We start from the raw sequence: 19,855 nt of genomic DNA on the forward strand, positions 1-19,855 counted from the left end.
CCTTCTAGCCGCACCGACTCGGTGGTAACGAACCATAGAGTAGCGGAAGTGGTCCGTTCTCTTCCTCTCCCGGCCCAATCTTCTGGGTATTTCTATTGCGCGAGGAATTGTGGGTTGCTGGGCGGCCAGGTCTCGGAGAAGAGGGGAGAGTGGCGGGCTGCTGAATAAGCTTCCAAAATGATGGTGAGTGGCGTCTCGCGCATCCGTCGCCATCAGCTGCTATCTGGCCGGTGGCCGGCCCCACTCGGCCGGGGCTTGCTCTGTAGAACCCTCTTTTACTTGACGCCTCTGTTCTCGCCCAGGTCCCCAGCTTATGGGCCACCCCGGGCCCCCGCGGCCTGGCTCGGCCCGAGCACTGCGCTGGAGCCGTTGGCGAGGGCTGCGTGGGGCTTTAGGGGAGTCTCTGGGCGGGCCGGTTGGGGACTACAAGTCCCAGGGTGCTTCGGGCCCGCGAACCCACGTCCGGGACCTCTTTTTGAGCCCCGCATGACCGGGACTTGCGTGAAACGAGTGCAGGTCGGCCGTGGTTACGCGGTCGGCGCTAGACTTGGAAGCCGGGGCTGCCCTGAGATTTGCAGTCTGTAAAGACGTGTGCTTCCTACAACTGGCAGAGGCACATTGGGGACCTCATATTGTGCCCGCCCAGGGACTCACTATGGTCACTCGCTGACCCTCGCCGCAGTGTGCAGAGAAGCAGACGCCTTCCTTAGTACTTTTAATTCATACACTCACTCACTCGGTCAGTCATTAAATAAATGTGTCTTTAGTGCCTACTGAATGTACCAAGCCCTGGTGGTTGCCAGGGGGTGCAGCCTCTTAGCCAGGAGAACGGGAAAGGCAGATGGAGCTCGGACTCCGGTGACATTAGAAAGACTTTTCTAGTTGGCTACCTGACTCTGGGTCTCGTTTTCTTAAAATGTGGGGCGAGGGAGTTGCTGTGAGTCCTGGAGCCACCTAAAGTGCTCCTTGTAGCCCTACTCCCCACACCTCTTTTCTCCCTCTCGGAGCTTCAGATGCTTCCCGTGGGTCCCAAGCCTCGATGGTATCTCCTGGGTTGTTGTTGAGTAGGTCCAGCTTCCGAGGTGGTGTTTGACCCTGACTGAGATACTGCTTTCTGTGCACTTTGCAGTTCACTTATTCATTTTGGCCTGTCCGACTCAATCTTCTGTTCTTTTCCTGCTTCCTGCAGCTTTTCCCTGTCCTGTTAGGGAGGCAGACTCCTTTTAGGTGTTCTACCAGATGCCCTGTGAATCCCGCTTGTACCCAACGTAGAAGGAAATTAGCATTTAACTGTACTTCCTCTTCCCTTTATGTCTCCAGCATTGCTCATTCTTGAAGTCTTCATCTTCTGTGCAGAGGCAGCATAGTATAGCAGTTTAGAGTAAGGCCTCTGGAGCTACACTGAATGCCTCTGTTTGTAACTTAGCTCTGGCACTTACTAGCTGTGTGACTTTGAGCATGTTATTTAATTTCTGGTTCTCAGTTTGTCAGTGTGCCTAGCAGATAATAAGTACTCAGCAATGTTAGCTCTTACTCGGTGAGGTGGTTGTTTGCTTCCTTTCATCTCTGTAATCAGTCCATCCCGCTGCCAAGTCTTCCATAAGAGCTTTGGTTCACAATCACACAGCTGGGGATCAGAACCGCCATTCTCTGCCGTGATAAAACTTCACCAATGGGCTCTATCTAGGTCACCACACTTGGGTTTTCCCTGAACTGACCCTACTCTGTCAGATTGATTATTTCCCTGCTGTATTAGCTCTTACTATCTCCTCCCCATTTTTGGAACGTAAAACTTCTATCTCCAAGAGTTTTCCTGTCTTCAAATTGGCCCCTGATATTCTAGAATCCCTCTGTAATCGAAAGAGAGGTGAAAAGGTCCCCTGAAACCTCAGTCCTGTGATGACGGTACAGCTTGTATAAAATGTATGTCTTTGCCTTTGTGGTGTTGAGCGCTGTGTGCCTTGGCATATACACACTTGTTTTGTAAACCATTAAGCTTAATGATGCTTAGTGAAAGTTTTAAAGTAGGATGAAGAGGAAGATCAGTAAGCGGAAATTCCAAAACCTTCCATGATACCTGTGGCAGATTACTGGAGTCGCTTTTGTTTCTTTCTTTTTTTTTTCCCCCCTGAGATGGAGTCTTGCTGTTGCCCAGGCTGGAGTGCAGTGGCATGATCTTGGCTCACTGCAACCTCCACTCCCAGGTTCAAGCAATTCTCCTGCCTCAGCCTCCCAAGTAGCTGGGATTACAGGCGTATGCCGCCACGCCTGGCTAATTTTTGTGTTTTTAGGAGAGACCGGGTTTCACCATGTTGACCAAGCTGGTGTCAAACACCTGACCTTGTGATTCACCCACCTTGGCCTCCCAAAGTGCTGGGATTACAGGCGTGAGCCACCACACCCGACCTTCTTTCTTTTTTTTTTTTTTTTTTTTTTTTGTTGAGACGGAGTCTCGCTCTGTCACCCAGGCTGAAGTGCAGTGGCCGGATCTCAGCTCACTGCAAGCTCCGCCTCCCGGGTTTACACCATTCTCCTGCCTCAGCCTCCCGAGTAGCTGGGACTACAGGCGCCCGCCACCTCGCCCAGCTAGTTTTTTGTATTTTTAGTAGAGACGGGGTTTCACCGTGTTAGCCAGGATGGTCTCGATCTCCTGACCTCGTGATCCGCCCGTCTCGGCCTCCCAAAGTGCTGGGATTACAGGCTTGAGCCACCGTGCCCGGCCCAGTTTCTTATTTATTAGAGGAATTAAAAAAAAAAAGGAGCGAGGTTGAAAGTAACTAAGGGACGGAAGCTGGACTTTCCATACAGTGCCTGTTGCTGGGAAACTGTTAGAAGAGAACCTATATCGTGCTTGGCTTGGTTTGACTCAATCCAGCTCTGCCACCTTTTCCACCCCATAGACGCTCTCTACCCAGCCTGCCATTTCTTCTGGGCCTACAAAGCATAGGGACCCTGGGGAATCTGTGGTTAGCTGTTTCCAAGCTCTTCTTGCATTGTACTTAAGAACTCTAAGTAAATTTAGTGTTACTATACTGACAGTGCTTTTCTCCCCAAAAGTCAAGAAGCCAGTGCTGTTCAACACTTACAAGTAGCAGTTGGATTTTAAGCCCCAAAAGCTACTGAATATTGCTTCATGCGTGACCAAATCTTGGCACTCTTCAAATTAAGGTTATTCTGGTCCTTGTTTTTGGAAAGCTTATACTTAAATGGTGATACAAAAGTTGTGAGCAAGTGCAAGTGAAGAGAAAGTTACAGGATCCCCTGTTCACATGCCCCTGTTATTACTGTAGAGAAAACTTTTTGGAAGAATTGGAGCCCTGAGGAATTGGTGGCCTGGTGGTAAGAAAGTGGTTTTGGTAGAAGATGGCAGTGACTATTTTAGATGGGGGTACACTTTGCAGGTTGAGGTGAGAAAAAGTATACACAAGCATTGGATAAGTTAAGCTGTTAAGGAGGTGAAAGAACTTGTTGAAGGTGATAGGAAAAGTGATTGAGACTCGTGTTAGTTTTTGATTTAAAGTGTAATACTCCACCTGTGGCAGGGGTGGACCAGAGAAGACTTGGGGCTGCCATAAGGAATGATTTAGCAAGACTGGCAGATGGTGGGGCCTTTCAGGACACACATCTTTCCCTTACAGAAGGTGCCACGGACTGGGCCAGCTGAAGGGCCAGGAAGAATGCTGGCAGTATAGAGAAGCCATTTCTTGCCACCAGACCTGGGACACTCCAGCAAAAGGAAGGAATTTTCCCTTCAATTGATGCCTGACCCCAAATGTAGGGGTTTACATGACAAGCATTCTTTTTAAAATAAAAATAAAATGAGTAATGTTTGATTATTTGACAAACATTTAAAAAAAATTAATGAGGGCCTGGCATGGTGCCTCATGCCTGTAATCCTAGTGCTTTAGAAGGCTGAGGCAGGAGGGTTGTTTGAGGCCAGGAGTTGGAGACCAGCCTGGGCGACATTTTTTAGATACAAATTTAAAAAATTAGCCAGGTGTGGTACCACACACGTCGAGGCCTGGCTCAGGAGGCTTGATCTTATAGTAAGCTATGATCTTACCACTGCACTCCAGCGTGGATGGTGGAGCAAGACCCTGTCTCTTAGAAATATTAAAAAAAAAAAAAAGAATAATATATTAAATTACTCCCACTCTCTTATTCCGTAGAGTTTATTGGGTATCTTTCGTTTTCTTTTTGTAGAGACAGAGTCTTGCCCTGTTCTCCAGGCTGATCTTGAACTCCATGAGCTCAAGTGATCCAGTGATCCTCTTTTTTCTTTTTTTTTTTTTTTTTTAAGAAAATTTTTGTGGTTTTATTGTATCATGAGGCATTGAAACATCTGAACAAATCAATGTCTGGGCGGTGAGGCAGCTGCTTTCTCCTTCACTTCTTTGGGTTACTAGAGCAACTTGTCAGTAGATTAAAAAAAAAAAAGGACAACCTTTTGCATTACTTAAGTCTTTCCAAGGCATGCGCTGGTACAACACAAATTTCTCCCATCAGATGCAACTAGTCTAGCGTCCAAACATCATGCACAACACCTCGGTGGCAGCAGCGCACTGCGCCCACTCCCGCCGCGGCCCTGCTCATTTGTGCATGATATTTGGAGCATCTGGAGGAGTGGGAATAGTATTGGGAAGAGGAGGGAGGAGGAAACAGCGTGAGTGCCTAGTTGAGAGGAGGTCAGCCGAAGTTGTGCAGGGCGAGCCTGAACATGTCATTGGTGCAAACCCAAGCATCGTTGATGTTCTTTAATAGGAACATCTGGTGGAACCCCATGATGGGGTCTTCATCCGCCTTAAGCTGGCCCACAACCATGCTGATGATGCAGCTATCTGGAGTGGGCTGATGGTCCTGCGCGGTGATGCTGTGCTGGATTTTCTGGAACGGAAGGCTAGACAACTTCTCCACAATGGCAGCTTTCCCCTGGAACTGTTGTCCTTCCCACGTAAGGCATGACGCATCAATGTAAATTGCGCCTAGTTGGGTTCTATCATTATCAAATAACTGGTAGTAATGTTGAATGAAGCTGGATCCAATCTGCTCCCAAATTGGCTTGTCTCCCATTCTGGAGCGTCACCCGGCCTCACGGAGACCCGAGGGGCTGGCACGATGGTGGCAGCGGCGGCGGCAACCCAGCGCGGTCTGCGCCTCTTTTTTCTACAGTGGTTTTTGTTTTTATGTAAATCACAGTATGCCTTTCCTCTGCTGAAAGCTTCCCAGGGCTTTCCTTTTTAGGAATGTAATCTGAACTCCTCACCTTAGTGTGTGTACAAGTGAGTATGTGATCTGGTTCCTGCCTGCCTCTTCAGCTTTTTTCCAGTCTTCTCTTGCTTACTACCCTCCAGCTGCACTGGCCAAAAGAGTTGAGCTTTTTAAGAAATTGACCAGTTAATAAGGAATCAGCCTCATGAGTGGCTAGACTGTCTTTGGCAGGAATTCCTCACTCCTCGTTGTTAGGCTGGGAAAACCCTGTGCTTTCCTGTGCCTTCCTTGCTCAGACATCTCACGTACATGTAAGGACTAGGCGATGGCTTTCAAACTTTATTGCATTCCACATTAAGAAATACTCTTTTTTTTTTGATAGGGAGTCTCGCTCTGTCGCTCAGGCTGGAGTGCAGTGGCGCCATCTGGGCTCACTGCAAGCTCCGCCTCCCGGGTTCACGCCATTCTCCTGCCTCAGCCTCCGGAGTAGCTGGGACTACAGGTGCCCACCACCACGCCTGGCTAATTTTTTTTATTTTTAGTAGAGACGGGGTTTCACCGTGTTAGCCAGGATGGTCTCGATCTCCTGACCTTGTGATCCGCCCGCCTTGGCCTCCCAGAATGCTAGGATTACAGGCGTGAGCCACCACGCCTGGCCAAGAAGTGCATTTTTAATCATAGCCTAGTAACAAATTTAAACACAGTAAAAGTTTTTGAAATAGTATTTATCCTACTACATTCTGTGTCACACACAAAATTAGCCAGAAACACTTGAGAAGACTGGATCTAGTTTGTGGGCTCATCTCTGAAGGCTCACGTTTGAATGCAGAGAGAAAGTACCCTCTGTGCTAATAAAGGTGGTCACTGGAGCAAATATATCTGAGCAGGCCCTTTAAAACAAGCAAGTATCCCTGTTTCTCAGAGTTTCTAAAGCAGATCTGCAAATGAAGCCCTTACAGGGATAGGGAATGTTCTGGAGACCAATGCAATATAGAAAGAGAGAAACTTCTTTGGGGTATCTGATTGGAAATTAGTCACACAGAAACTTTATTGAGCCAGCATGAGAGATGGAAACACTGCTATATGAATTAGATTTGCCATCATTTTTCAAAACAGGGCAAAGGTACTATTTGTTTCTCTGCCTGTTTTCCTACACTGCAGCTGAACATCACTGTTATATAAAGCTGACTGCCTAGGCATCTCCAGGACAACACCTCAAGCTCTTGGCATCTTGCATTTTGCATCAGTGCCCCATCTGCTTCCCTAAGATTGAGCTGTAACACAGACAAGTGGGTGTTTTGCTGCGGGATGAACACTTAGCAGGGTCTGCCTCTTCCTCGTGTGTTGTGACCTAATTCCTCCGCACAGGGAGTAAGGTCAGAAGTTGAAAAGGCCTTGGTCATTCAGCTGGGCACTGGAGAACTCATGATTTGTTCTTTTTAGACGAGGTCAGTGTTTCTCAAACCATTTTCGTGTCTAGCATACCTGCAGGGTAGGCTAAATTTGATAGTGTCTCTGGAGGTAGAGGCTGGTTGGGGAATGGATGTGGTAGACAGTTGGGGGAATGTGGTTTAAGAAGACCTCTAGATAATTCTGTTAAGGGAGAGATGGGAGCATTTTCCCCTTTCCCCTGCCAGTCTCCTTATAATAGATGATTATTAAAAGCAGTTAATTTTTCTTTCTTTTCTAGCCCACACCAGTTATCCTATTGAAAGAGGGGACTGATAGCTCCCAAGGCATCCCCCAGCTTGTGAGTAACATCAGTGCCTGCCAGGTGATTGCTGAAGCTGTAAGAACCACCCTGGGTCCCCGTGGCATGGACAAGCTTATTGTGGATGGCAGAGGTAAGTCTACAGAGTTCCTCAGGCCTATGTGCAGAGAGGAGGCTCCTGGGGGGTGTTTGGGACTAGCATACGTTGGTCTCAGAAATCCCACTGTTTTTAAGATCATTGAAAGATGACTCACTCTGAAGCAGTTCCAATTCTTATATTGTCCTGACTGCTGAGCCCGTGTGGGAATATATGAGAGAACCTAGGTTCAGAAGCCTGTTGCCTCATAGGGAGACATGGCCTAGAAACATGAAATAGAACCATCTGGAGTTTCCTGTGGTCACTTCCATTGTTATCAAGACAAGAAAATTCCTGTTTATATCTTGGTATATTGATGTGTGAGGATATCAACTGTGGTAAGAATATCTGAGTGGTTACTTTTATTTAAAAAATCTTTTTTGTATCCAGTTGACATGTATTAATTACTCTTCAAGGAAAATTGGGAGTCTGTGGTCTTCAAAAGCTTGTGATATTAGACCCTTTGTGTACAGAGTGAATTCTGTACAGAAAGATCAGATAGGTATCCTTTCCCTTCAGCCCTGTCGTGATCCCTTCTGCCCCATCCCAGTAAAGTGTACATGGTCTCTAGGTCCAGCTTGAAGACAGCATTTAAGAAAGGGGCTTTAAATTTTTGTTTGTTTCTTTTAAGGCAAAGCAACAATTTCTAATGATGGGGCCACAATTCTGAAACTTCTTGATGTTGTCCATCCTGCAGCAAAGACTTTGGTAGACATTGCCAAATCCCAAGATGCTGAGGTAGGAGAATAGTTGTGTATTTAAATGGAGGTTGAAACACATGCTTGCTTGCTCCTTAGTTCTCCTCTATTAAATTTTTTTAAGATTTTATATAATTATAATTGTACAAGTAATACATGCTTATAAAAGTATTTAGAATTATTAGCATTTTAAAATTCATACTATTTCATTACATGTAGCTTTTCATATCCTTTAATACATTGGTGAATGACAAGTCTTTAGATATCAGTCTACTGCCTGAGACCTTAACAGGTTGTGTGCTGTCATTTGTTTGAATTGCTAGGTTAAATAATTCCACCTCTCATCGCTTATAAAATGGGGCTGTAAACTAAGGCTTCCAATCTGCCCCCCGCTTTTTTTTTTTAGGAGATAGGGTCTTACTATGTTGCCCGGGTTGGCCTTCAGCTCGTGGGCTGAAGCCTCCTCTCACCTCAGCTTCCTTAGTCGTTGGAACTACTGGTATTTCCCACTACACCAGGCCTTTTTTTTTGAACTGATGATAAAATAGACATAAAATTTATTCTTATAACCATTTTTAAGTGTATAATTCGTGGCATCAGCCAGTCTGTCTTTTAAAAATAAATTCTAACACTGGAGTATTAATAAATGTGTTGACAGATAGGTTTTGTATTTTAGAGTACTGCAAAATATATATACTACAGGTATGTCCTGAAATTATATTAAAAGGTTTATTAGGACCCACTAGCCTATAAAATAGGTATAGCATATTTAAAATTAAAGTGAGAAGAGTCTGGATTTGATTTGTTTTTGTCTTCAATGAGGGAATAATGCCTTTTGGTCCAGAAATCTGGCCACTTAAACCTTTTCTGTAGTAACCTTTTTTTTTTTTTTTTGCCCTGTGAGACTTTCTTACCTTACACAGTGAACATACATGAAGTTAAAAATAAATTTCTGGGCTGAGCATGGTGGCTCATGCTTGTATCTCATCACTTTAGGAGGCCAAGGTGGGAGGATTGCTTCAATCCAGGAGTTTGAGATCAGCCTGGGCAATACAGCATAACCCCATCTCTACCGAAATTAATCTCTTCCAGTTTTAAGTTGATCCAATATTCTTGAAAGCTCTTTTTTTTCACCCTCATTAAGTAGGGTTTAGATCTCATCACAGAAAAGCACCATCTAAAAAAGATTAGCAGACTAGTAATCTGCTTATTCCCAGTTTTGTTTTGTTTTTTTTCTTTTGAGAGGGGGTTTCATTCTTGTTGCCCAGGCTGAATTGCAGTGGTGTGATCTCGGCTCACAGCAACCTCTGCCTCCTTGATTCAAGCAATTCTCCTGCCTCAGCCTCCCGAGTAGCTGAGATTACAGGCACCTGCCACCATGCCCAGGTAATTTTTGTATTTTTAGTAGAGACGGGGTTTCACCATGTTGGCCAGGCTGGTCTTGAACTCCTGACCTCAGGTGATCCGCCTGCCTCGGCCTCCCAAAGTGCTGGGATTAACAGGTGTGAGCCACTGTGCCCAACCACCTTTTGCTTCTTAAACAATGTTTGTCTCATGCTTCTTGGTACCATGATTTTTGTAAGTACTGTATTATAATACACGTGACAATGACTGTCTTATCACAATGCCTTGTACGTAACATAAGTTCCCACTTAATTCATGTGTGTAATTTTATACCCTGAGAACATCTGATTGTCCACATCAGCCCTCTTTAGAGAATGGGGCTGTCTGGGGAATTAATTTTGTAGCCCAGGACTATTTGACATAATGGATATCTAACTACCATTACCTTCTTTCTACTTGTTGCAAAAACCTGTGCTTCCAGAAAAAAGCTTGACATCCATTTAAAGAATACTCAGTTTAAATGGGTAGTGTGCCTAAAAATGGAGTTTCAGGGCTTTATTCCCTGAATATCAGAAAACGTGTATTTTCTGTCATCTTCCAGGTGGGTGATGGCACCACCTCAGTGACCTTGCTGGCTGCAGAGTTTCTGAAGCAGGTGAAACCCTATGTGGAGGAAGGTTTACACCCCCAGATCATCATTCGAGCTTTCCGCACAGCCACCCAGCTGGTATGGGCAGTACTGATTAACCTTGCCTTGGGTCTGGGCACCTTCACATTTCTCTTAGGAAGGGGAATTTCTTTCCAGGAGTGTGGAGGGACTGGGGAACAGGGTACTTTGGGCATTTTCTGACATCTCCCTAGTAATCTCAGTTCTACTATTCTGTAGCCATTTGATGAGGTGTATTACTTAATCTTTTTAAGCCTCAGGTTAGGGTCAGCCTGGTAGACTGTGATATAGACATAGTCTTTTAGTAAGGACTAGTTTTTATCAAGTACCTCATGATGTATATTGAGACCTAGATATTTGCCCTCTAACCTTCATTTGTGATCTGGGGCAAGTCATTTAATCTTTCTAGGCCTTACTTTCTCTCTTTGCTATCTCTAATTTGAGTAGTGACATTAAAATGAAATAATATATGAGGAGTACTTTGGAAAAGATAGTTTATATATTTGTATGCATATTTTATATATAACTAATATATAAAGTGGTAGAAGTTGTCATAGGTGTTTTTAGTAAACCAGGAGGTTTGGCTTAATCCCGTGTCACAGCTGTTTCCACTCATTTGTTTTAGTGTGTTACCTGCAGACCCAGAACAAAATCTTGGAAGCACCCTGATTCTTCAGAACTGTATACTCACTCTGCATTTCTGACTTTTGGAATTTTCTGAACTAGAGAGTTTTACATTTTTCTGAGCAGTTACAAGACCTAGAAGTGTTGTTTCAGCTGTAAAGTAGAAATGCTTAGGATTTGGGAGTAAACAGACTCGGGACTAGTGAGAGATTGGGGTCCATTTCAGCAGTTTGCTTTAGCATGAGAAACTCATTCAACCTCTGTTCTTGGCAGGCGGTTAACAAGATCAAAGAGATTGCTGTGACCGTGAAGAAGGCAGATAAAGTGTAAGTCTGTAGTGGGCCTTTTTTTTTTTTTTTTTTTTTAAGTGATGTAGCCTTGCTATATTGCCCAGGCTGGTCTGGAACTGTTGGGCTCAAGTGATCTCCCAACTCCGCCTCCCAAAGTGCTGGGATTACAGGTGCGAGTCACCTCGTCAGGCCTTTGTCAGAACCTTGACTGACTTCCTGTGGCCAAATTGGATACAGAAGCATGCTGCAGTCCCTCTGTGTGCCTGGTGCTGTTTGGCTCATGCCAGACCCTTGGCTGTGTCCCAGGCCACAGAGCACAAAAGAAGCTGTCGACTATAGTTTAAAAGCTGCCACATATGAGATCTTTGACTGCAGTCACCGTCTATCACTGATAATCTGCCCTAAAGATACAGAAGGTGAAGTTGGAGAGGGCTGAGTTTAGAGACTGGAAGGGAACTACCTCCACATGGTAATAGAATAGATAAGAGGGATTTGGTTTTCAAGACCTGATGCAGATTCTGCCCTTGTGTCCCAGGGAGCAGAGGAAGCTGCTGGAAAAGTGTGCCATGACCGCTCTGAGCTCCAAGCTGATCTCCCAGCAGAAAGCTTTCTTTGCTAAGATGGTGGTGGATGCAGTGATGATGCTCGATGATTTGCTGCAGCTTAAAATGATTGGAATCAAGAAGGTACAGGGTGGAGCCCTTGAGGTAAGCCTGCTGTGGCCTTCCTAGACAGCTCTTGCTTTCATATTGACTCTTCAGACAGCTTCCTATGGCAGAAGGGTACTCATTACAGGAGTAAAGAGAATGCATGTTAGGCAGGAAGTCAGACTTATATTGTACTTCCCATACTGCCATTAGAGGCTGTGACTAGATAAACTTGGTAACCTCTGTGGATATTATTTGTCAGCAGAATAGAAAAATTGGACTGGATGATTTTCAGAATCTCAGATTCTCTGTGTCAGTGGGTGGTTGGGGGGTAGTAGGACTAGCTCAAATAAATTATCAGTGACCTCCCAATTAATGCATCTGAGAGGGATTTTTCAGTTCAGTGGTTTACTCCTAATTGATACCATTAAGCTCGCCCTTCTTTCATTCATTTATCTTGAATAGGTGATACATATTTCAAACTGTGAAGGGGTCTAAAGTTAGAATTGTTTCATGCACTACCCCTGCCCCATATACCGCCACTATTAGTTTGTGTGTATCCTTGCAGAGTTACTTTGTGCATATATGAGCTTGTATGTAAAAACTGTTTTTTAAAGACAAAAGATTGCTTATATAGTGTTCTGTAGCTTGCTTTTGTCCATTTAACAGCATACTCTCGAAACTGATCCATATTAGCATGTGTAGCTTTTAACTCAGCACCCTCCAGTAGAGCTTTCTGTAGGGTGGTGGGACTGTTACGTATCTGCACTGTCCAATATGATAGCCCTATCCACACTTGGCTACTGAGCACCTGAAATGCAACTAATGTAACTGAGGAACTGAATCTTAATTTTATTTCAATTTAAATGGCAACACGTAGCTAGTGGCTACTGTCTTGGACAGCAGAACTCCTTAACACAGCAGTGTCTGTCTGGAAACATCCTTGGTATCTCCATGCTACTTTTGGCCTTTGCAGTCTATGGCCTCCTGTACTTATTTCTCGTCGTCAGTGACCTCAACTGAAGCGATTTGGGTAGAGGAGGACCAGCTTGAAAGATAGCCTGGCCCTTCTCTTTAAATTTTACCCTCCCAAATTGCATTCCCACTTTGCCATTTCCCCTCCTATTGTGGCACGTGTCAGACCAGTAGGCTGAGATTCTCTGTATATAATAAAGCCGTGAGGAACCTGGAAGTCATCTGAGCCATTTCCCTGTCTTCATCGTGGCTTGCTGACTTTGTCTTTACTCACTGCTTTAGTAGCAATTTTTCTTTTTTTTTTTTTTTTTTTGAGACGGAGTCTCGCTCTGTCGCCCGGGCTGGAGTGCAGTGGCCGGTTCTCAGCTCACTGCAAGCTCCACCTCCCGGGTTTATGCCATTCTCCTGCCTCAGCCTCCGAGTAGCTGGGACTACAGGCGCCCGCCACCTCGCCCGGCTAGTTTTTTGTATTTTTTAGTAGAGACGGGGTTCCACCGTGTTAGCCAGGATGGTCTCCATCTCCTGACCTCGTGATCTGCCCGTCTCAGCCTCCCAAAGTAGTGGGATTACAGGCTTGAGCCACCGCGCCCGGCCGTTTAGTAGCAATTTTTCATCTTCTCTTGGGCCTTCCTACTTCCATAAATGCTTGAGATTAGATTGGCATCCACTAAACTAGAAATTAGTACTAATAATCTTACCTGGCAAGAAAGCCAGGGACTCTAAGCCACACTTGTGTTTTTCCCAGACTGTCCTACATTTGTTAAATACATACAAACCTGACCCAGAATTCAATAAATAGTGGTAGTGATTATTTACTTGTTACCAGGGTTAACTGAGAGTTTCCTGATCCATATCTTTAGTCCTCACCTCTCCTCTGAGCTTCATGCTCTTATATCTAACTGCTATTAAACGCTTTATCTTGTCCTCTAGTCCTGTGATAGCATTTTCTGTATTTCCTGTCATAGTTGGTGTCACCACCGTTTATTCAAACTAGAAATCTGGGATCATCCTTGAAAACTCTTCTGACTCCAACCTGTCAATTACCATTGTTCCATTTTCCTCGTGATTTCCTAATTATATCTTGAGTCTGTCTCTTTTACTCTTTCCTGGGACCATTGCCACCCCTCTTCCAGTCTTGGATCCCCTAAATCCATTGTACTTACTTACTGTTTGCAAGGTGAAGTCTCCTACTTTCTTCCTCTGTGTAAAGCCTTCTGATGTCTGCACTCCCTATACAAAGCCAGGCATTAACAGAGCCTGTAAGACCCTTCTAAACTGGCCCCTGCCTGCTTCTCCTCTCTCTTCCTTACTGGCTGGTTCTTTAAATTCTAGCAACTTCAAATGGCTTTTCATTCCCTGATTCCACAACACTGCCTCCTACCTCTTAGGAGCACTCGTTTTTTCCTTTTTTCTGTTTAACTAATATCTGCTTATCCATCATTCAGCTCAGGCATCACTGCCTTTAGGAAGCTGTGGATTTGAATGATGTAGGAATTGGGGACAGATACTCTTCACCCATGGGTTACAGTATTACAGATTAGAATTGTAGATGAGCACTGGCAGATAACCTAAAGGTTATTGAACTGAATACCCTTTTTTATGGTGTTGGAAATGACTCGGTCATTTAGTAAGGAGAAGATCTGACGTTGAAACCTAAGTCTCATGGTAGTGCTGAGTCAGCCCTGAGTGCAGTGTGCTTTCTATTATGCCCTGCTGTTAAATCCAACCCACAGAGAAGCTCTGTTGTGGAACAAGTGGTGGGAGATCCTAACTTGAGGGATTGAGGTCTGAGGACCTGCAGTGATAACTTAGAAATTACACGGGGGATTTCTGATTCTTATGACCTTTTGGCTTCATCTTCTGGAGGGAGGAAGCGTCAAGGCTGTAGTATCCATGCTATTGGGGGTATGCAGGTGGAGGGTGCCGTGCAAGTTATGGGTACGTGGAGGTGTGCAGGAGGAGACTTGAGTTTGGGAGTTGGGGCATAGAAGGGGGTAGCATTGCACGACTTTTGCCTTCTTTGTAAACACCTGGCTTCTCTTCTGGCATGCTTTATGGAAGTTTGTACAGCATTCTCCATTGGCCAGTGCTGCAGAGGTCAGTCTTAGAGGACAGCCCAGTAGGCCTTTACCATGCTTTGCCTCTGCTAACCAGATGATTTTCCTTAATGCTAAAGGGATAACTGAAATAATATGTTGTGTTAGTTAAAAAAAAAAAAAAAAAAAGGATTTGTCTCCGATTTTATGATAACAGAAAGGCTGTGTTACAACAGTGAAATAAAGACATCATTAGCTCAGGTTCACAGGAATGGATAAGCACTAACCAGCAAACAACTAGCTTGATTTTATTTCATGCTGGTACCAAAACGTTAAATTGTTTGTTTTTTTAAAACAGGATTCTCAGCTGGTAGCTGGTGTTGCATTCAAGAAGACTTTCTCTTACGCTGGGTTTGAAATGCAACCCAAAAAGTATCACAATCCTAAGATTGCCCTTTTGAATGTCGAGCTCGAGTTGAAAGCTGAGAAAGACAATGCTGAGATAAGAGTCCACACAGTTGAGGTAGGTGGGTTCACCAGTTGGTGGGGGCATAGAAATGGGCAGCTTTCTGAGCCAGAGCCCTGGGTCTTCATGGCTGTTGTGGGCCCCTTTCTCTTCCTGCCCCCCGAATACTGATATCTAAGTACTAGGCCCCCTTCTTTCCATATTCTGTATTCTCCCTGAGTGACCTTGACCTGAGGAAATTTGGATAGGGCAGACCTGTTGAAATATGCTCTGGTCCTGGGGAAGGGGTTGGCAGGGCCTCTCCAGCTGCATAGCCTGCCCAGTATTTTGGTTCCTCTTGTTGGTGCAGTGTGAGTTCCTCCACTTCTAGACTAGACCTAGTGCTGCATAGACAGGTGTGCTGTCATTGTTGATGTTACTCAGGCTACCTCTGGAGGTAGCCGTGTCACCCACCTTTGAGCAGTTCTTGGGGAAGGGGTCTTTTTTTTTTCCTTCAAGATGGAATCTCACTCTGTCGCCCAGGCTGGAGTGCAGTGGTGCAATCTTGGCTCATTGCAACCTCTGCCTGCTGGGTTCAAGCAATTCCCCTGTCTCAGCCTCCTGAGTAGCTGGGATTACAGGTATGTGCCACCGTGCCCAGCTAATTTTTTTTGTATTTTTAGTAGAGACAGGGTTTCACCATGTTGGCCAGGCTGGTCTTGAACTCCTGACCTCAGGTGATCCACCTGCCTTGGCCTCCCAAAGTGCTGTGATTACAGGCATGAGCCACTGTGCCCAGCCAAAGGGGTCTTATTGGGAACCCCATGAATCCAGCACCTCAGAAGAGGCTAGACCTCAACCAGGTTAAATTATTTCTCACATCTTGACAGCACCAGCTCTGGTTCTCAGCCTTGGGGTTACTTTCTGTTTTTGTGTTGGGGAGTTTCAGGTGATTCGTAAGTCATCTTATGGGGTCCTTGTTTGCTTGGACTGAGGAGTGGCTATTCTGTTTATCTCTGTTAATTCCCAGATAAACAGCATGTTTTATTTGGTGGGGGCGGATGGGTATATTTTACCTTACCATATATGTCAACCTTCACCCCAAAGCATTCTCATCCTTTTCTGGGTCTCTCCAGGATTATCAGGCAATTGTTGATGCTGAATGGAACATTCTCTATGACAAGTTAGAGAAGATCTATCATTCTGGAGCCAAAGTTGTCTTGTCCAAACTCCCCATTGGGGATGTGGCCACCCAGTACTTTGCTGACAGGGACATGTTCTGTGCTGGCCGAGTACCTGAGGAGGATCTGAAGAGGACAATGATGGTAACCAGATTTTCACAGGCTACTTCTTGGCCTTTGTGGCCCTGAAGGGTTTTCACTGACCCCTGGTATAACCGATAGTGTACTGTCAGGTTGGCATGTGAATTGAGCCCTGTTTTTTTTTTAACTCTCTTTTTTTCCAGGAAGCACTCCATTTCCATGTGTGTGTGCCCAGTGGCACAAACTACTTTAGTCTAACCAAAACAAGTCCAGAAATCTAGTTTGTGAGAGAACCTAGCAGTAATGCTATGATTAGCTGGACAAACTCAAATATGGATTCTTCTAGCCAGATTTCTTCCCTTTTCTGAGCATCCCACAAACGATACTTCTAGGTTTAAAGTACTCCTGAGTTCAATTGCTGGACCCAGTGCCACCCTAGTTTAGGGGAGGGAGTATAAGCTGAATCGAATGGGTCCTTATCTCCTTTTAACTTCTCCTGTTTGCCCTTGATGTGTTTTAGTTCTATTTTGGTTTTTTGCTCTTTCAGAGAGGGGGAAGGGTCACCTGGAAGTCAAGGGAAAGGGTGGGTAATGCAGAGGCTTGGGAATTGGCTTTGAGACGAGGTGGCAGGAAGCTACCTGGCCTCGGGAACCTTCACTGCTAGATCTTGCCTTCCTTGCTCCCTAGGCGTGTGGAGGCTCAATCCAGACCAGTGTGAATGCTCTGTCAGCAGATGTGCTGGGTCGATGCCAGGTGTTTGAAGAGACCCAGATTGGAGGCGAGAGGTGAGCCGTGGGCCCAGGCTGAGCTCACAAACCTGCCTGGGTCTGGTCTTCTGCCGTCTTTCGGCTGTGGTATACAGGTTTTACAGAGTCTCACCTTTGAGCCATAAAGAGCTCAGATAATATACAGCATTACAGGAAGATCTAAAGCCTTGACTCCACAATCTTTTATGCCCTGGTGGTACAGCTGTAGACCTTTCCAAGAAAGTGTCTATAAGGTTGGGATTGGGTAACCTGAGTGAAGAATGTAAGAGCAGCTGCTGAGTGTTGGGAGGGCTGGCAGTGAGGGCAATACAGTAGGACGGTGGCAGACAAGAGTTCATGTGTGTACTATTTAATCCTGGGCATAGGTACAATTTTTTTACTGGCTGTCCCAAGGCCAAGACATGCACCTTCATCCTCCGTGGTGGTGCCGAGCAGTTTATGGAGGAGACAGAGCGGTCCCTGCATGATGCCATCATGATCGTCAGGAGGGCCATCAAGGTATGGGGCTGATGGCCTCCTGCCTGCACAGCCTACTCTCATCTCCCTAGCTGATCAGACCTTGGATTTGTGTGGTGATTCCTTCTCTATATAACCTGCCCTTTCCTGGGTGGTGTGGTGAGCCCTGATTTGCCCCACAAATGGTAGAGAAACTGAGCCTCAGTTTCTCAAAAATAGGTCATCCTGCCTCGAAAGCTAAGACTTGTTCTTTTAGCCAGGTGTGGTAGCTCACACCTGTAATCCCAGCACTTCGGAAGGCCGAGGTGGGAGGGTTGCTTGAGGCCAAGAGTTTGACACCAGCCTGGGCAACATAGTGAGACCCTGTCTCTAAAAAAAAAAAAAAAAAAAATTAGCCAGGAATGGTGGTATGTGCCTGTAGTCAGTCCCAGCTACTTGGGAGGCTGAGGTGGAAAGATCCCTTGAGCCCAGGAGTTGGTGGCCACAGTGAGCTATGATCACACCACAGCACTCCAGCCTGGGCAACAGAGCAAGCAGAAGAAACACTTGGTTTTGTTAGCAAACTGTGGAGCTAATGTAGTCAGATATTCCAGTAATTGTGTCAGTGTCCTTGAGCTGCAGGTGACCTTGAAAATAGAAACCATAAGGTTCAGCAGGTTGAAGTTGGGATGTTCTAGATAGGGGCTGTGTCTGGGCTTTTGGGGCTTGGGATGGAGGAAGGAATGAAGAACCACTCTTTCTGGGCTGAAGGGACCTACTGAGTGGCCCAGCATGGAAGTTTGGACCAGGGGCCTTCTTCCATTGTGAGGTCTGGTCTCTGCAGAATGATTCAGTGGTAGCTGGTGGCGGGGCCATTGAGATGGAGCTCTCCAAGTACCTGCGGGATTACTCAAGGACTATTCCAGGAAAACAGCAGCTGTTGATTGGGGCGTATGCCAAGGCCTTGGAGATTATCCCACGCCAGCTGTGTGACAATGCTGGCTTTGATGCCACAAACATTCTCAACAAACTGCGGGCTCGGCATGCCCAGGTGGGTCCTTTCTCTCCCCAGGGTTCTGGGTTTGGGCGGGTGGGCTGGGTTCTGAATGTGAACTGTGCTTACTCAAGCTGTGCACTCTTAGCCCAGGAGATAGGCTGCAACTCCACCCAGCCTGTCTGCCTGACCACCTGCCTCCTCAGAGGGCAGAAGGAAAGCCATGGTGCTAGCACTGGAGATCCAGGGTTTCTTCATTGCTTCTACCAAGAATATGATTGTGGCTGGGCGCGGTGACTCATGCTTGTAATCCCAGCACTTTGGGAGGCTGAGGTGGGTGGATCATGAAGTCAGGAGTTTGAGACCAGCCTGGCCAACATAGTGAAACCCTGTCTCTACTAAAAATACAAAAAAATTAGCCAGGCGTGGTGGTGGGCACCTGTAATCCCAGCTACTTGGGAGGCTGAGGCAGGAGAATCGCTTGAAGCCAGCAGGCAGAGGTTGCAGTGAGCGGAGATCACGCCATTTGCATTCCAGCCCGGGTGATAGTGCGAGACTCTGTCTCAAAAAAAAAAGTATGATGCTCCTCATGGTACCACAGGAGGAACTTTGCATCCACCTTCCTGGAAGCACACGCTGACCACATGGAGTGGGCTTATCAGTGTGGTGAAGCTCTCCAGAGCCCTCCAAGTGTGACCCTGGGTTGGTTAGTTCAACCTCTCTGAGAGTTTAATTTCTCCGTTTGTTAAATAGATGTAGGTTTGTTAAGTGCTCAGTACCCAGTGAATGACCCTGCTTCTGGCTTGTATTAGGACTTTTGCTTAAAGTGACTTTATCTCTGTGTCTCACTTGCCTCATCTGTAAAATTGGGCTATTTGAAGCAATGAGATGAGAGATTGAATAGTATTTTTGTCATTCTTGTTTATCTTGAGAACTCACTGTTTGATAGATACATAGTCCTCAGGTGACCTGAGGATGGGCTACCCCGAAACACAACAGCTTGCCTGGGAGAAGATCCCAGAGGTCTTGTGTGGTATGTCCAGGGTAAAAGGGAGGAGTTGGCGGGAAGTAGGGGTGTTTCCAGGTTCCTGACATGCTGCCATAGGAAGATGCAGTATTCTTCAGCAAAATGCCACCAAAGTTCAGAGAATCTGTGGGTTCCTAGCAGTGTCTTTTGGAGTACCAGTTTGCAAGAGGAAAGTTGAAAGCAGTGTCATATTACCTCCTTTCTTTTCCTACTCTTTCAGGGGGGCACGTGGTATGGGGTAGACATCAACAACGAGGACATTGCTGACAACTTTGAGGCCTTCGTGTGGGAGCCAGCTATGGTGCGGATCAATGCGTTGACAGCAGCCTCTGAGGCTGCCTGCCTGATCGTGTCTGTAGATGAAACCATCAAGAACCCCCGCTCAACTGTGGATGCTCCCCCAGCAGCAGGCCGGGGCCGTGGTCGTGGCCGCCCGCACTGAGAGGCACCCCACCTGTCACATGACTGGCTGGCTGCTAGGTGCACCTACTCTCCTTGGCTTGGTTACTTCATTTTACAAGGAAGCGGTAGTAATTGGCCCACTTTCTTCTCACTGGAGGCTATTTAAATAAAATGTAAGACTTCGGAT

The 19,855-nt window shown here is 45.9% G+C and overlaps 2 protein-coding genes across 3 annotated transcripts; one reads left to right on the plus strand and one right to left on the minus strand.

The window, feature by feature from the left end:
• Window positions 1–34: 34 nt before the first annotated feature.
• On the plus strand, window positions 35–19,854 carry CCT7 (chaperonin containing TCP1 subunit 7). Of its 2 annotated transcripts, XM_023223985.2 has the most exons (12): window positions 35–183; window positions 6,899–7,052; window positions 7,687–7,793; window positions 9,699–9,824; window positions 10,662–10,714; window positions 11,214–11,385; window positions 14,695–14,859; window positions 15,918–16,106; window positions 16,731–16,828; window positions 17,176–17,308; window positions 18,090–18,296; window positions 19,487–19,854. In XM_023223985.2, exons 1-12 carry the CDS (start codon window positions 178–180, stop codon window positions 19,706–19,708), a joined length of 1,632 nt encoding a protein of 543 aa, XP_023079753.1. In that variant the 5' UTR covers window positions 35–177; the 3' UTR covers window positions 19,709–19,854. The 2 variants fall into 2 exon arrangements, with proteins under 2 accessions (XP_023079753.1, XP_023079754.1); XM_023223986.1 differs by lacking the exons at window positions 35–183; window positions 6,899–7,052; window positions 7,687–7,793; window positions 10,662–10,714 and having other exon boundaries at window positions 9,763–9,824.
• Window positions 4,280–5,147, minus strand: LOC111550522 (nuclear transport factor 2). Its single transcript, XM_023223987.3, has one exon. It carries the CDS (start codon window positions 5,068–5,070, stop codon window positions 4,687–4,689), a length of 384 nt encoding a protein of 127 aa, XP_023079755.1. The 5' UTR covers window positions 5,071–5,147; the 3' UTR covers window positions 4,280–4,686.
• Window position 19,855: the final 1 nt, after the last annotated feature.

Source organism: Piliocolobus tephrosceles, chromosome 15, assembly GCF_002776525.5.
Source record: "Piliocolobus tephrosceles isolate RC106 chromosome 15, ASM277652v3, whole genome shotgun sequence".
NCBI classification, from domain to species: Eukaryota; Metazoa; Chordata; class Mammalia; order Primates; family Cercopithecidae; genus Piliocolobus; species Piliocolobus tephrosceles.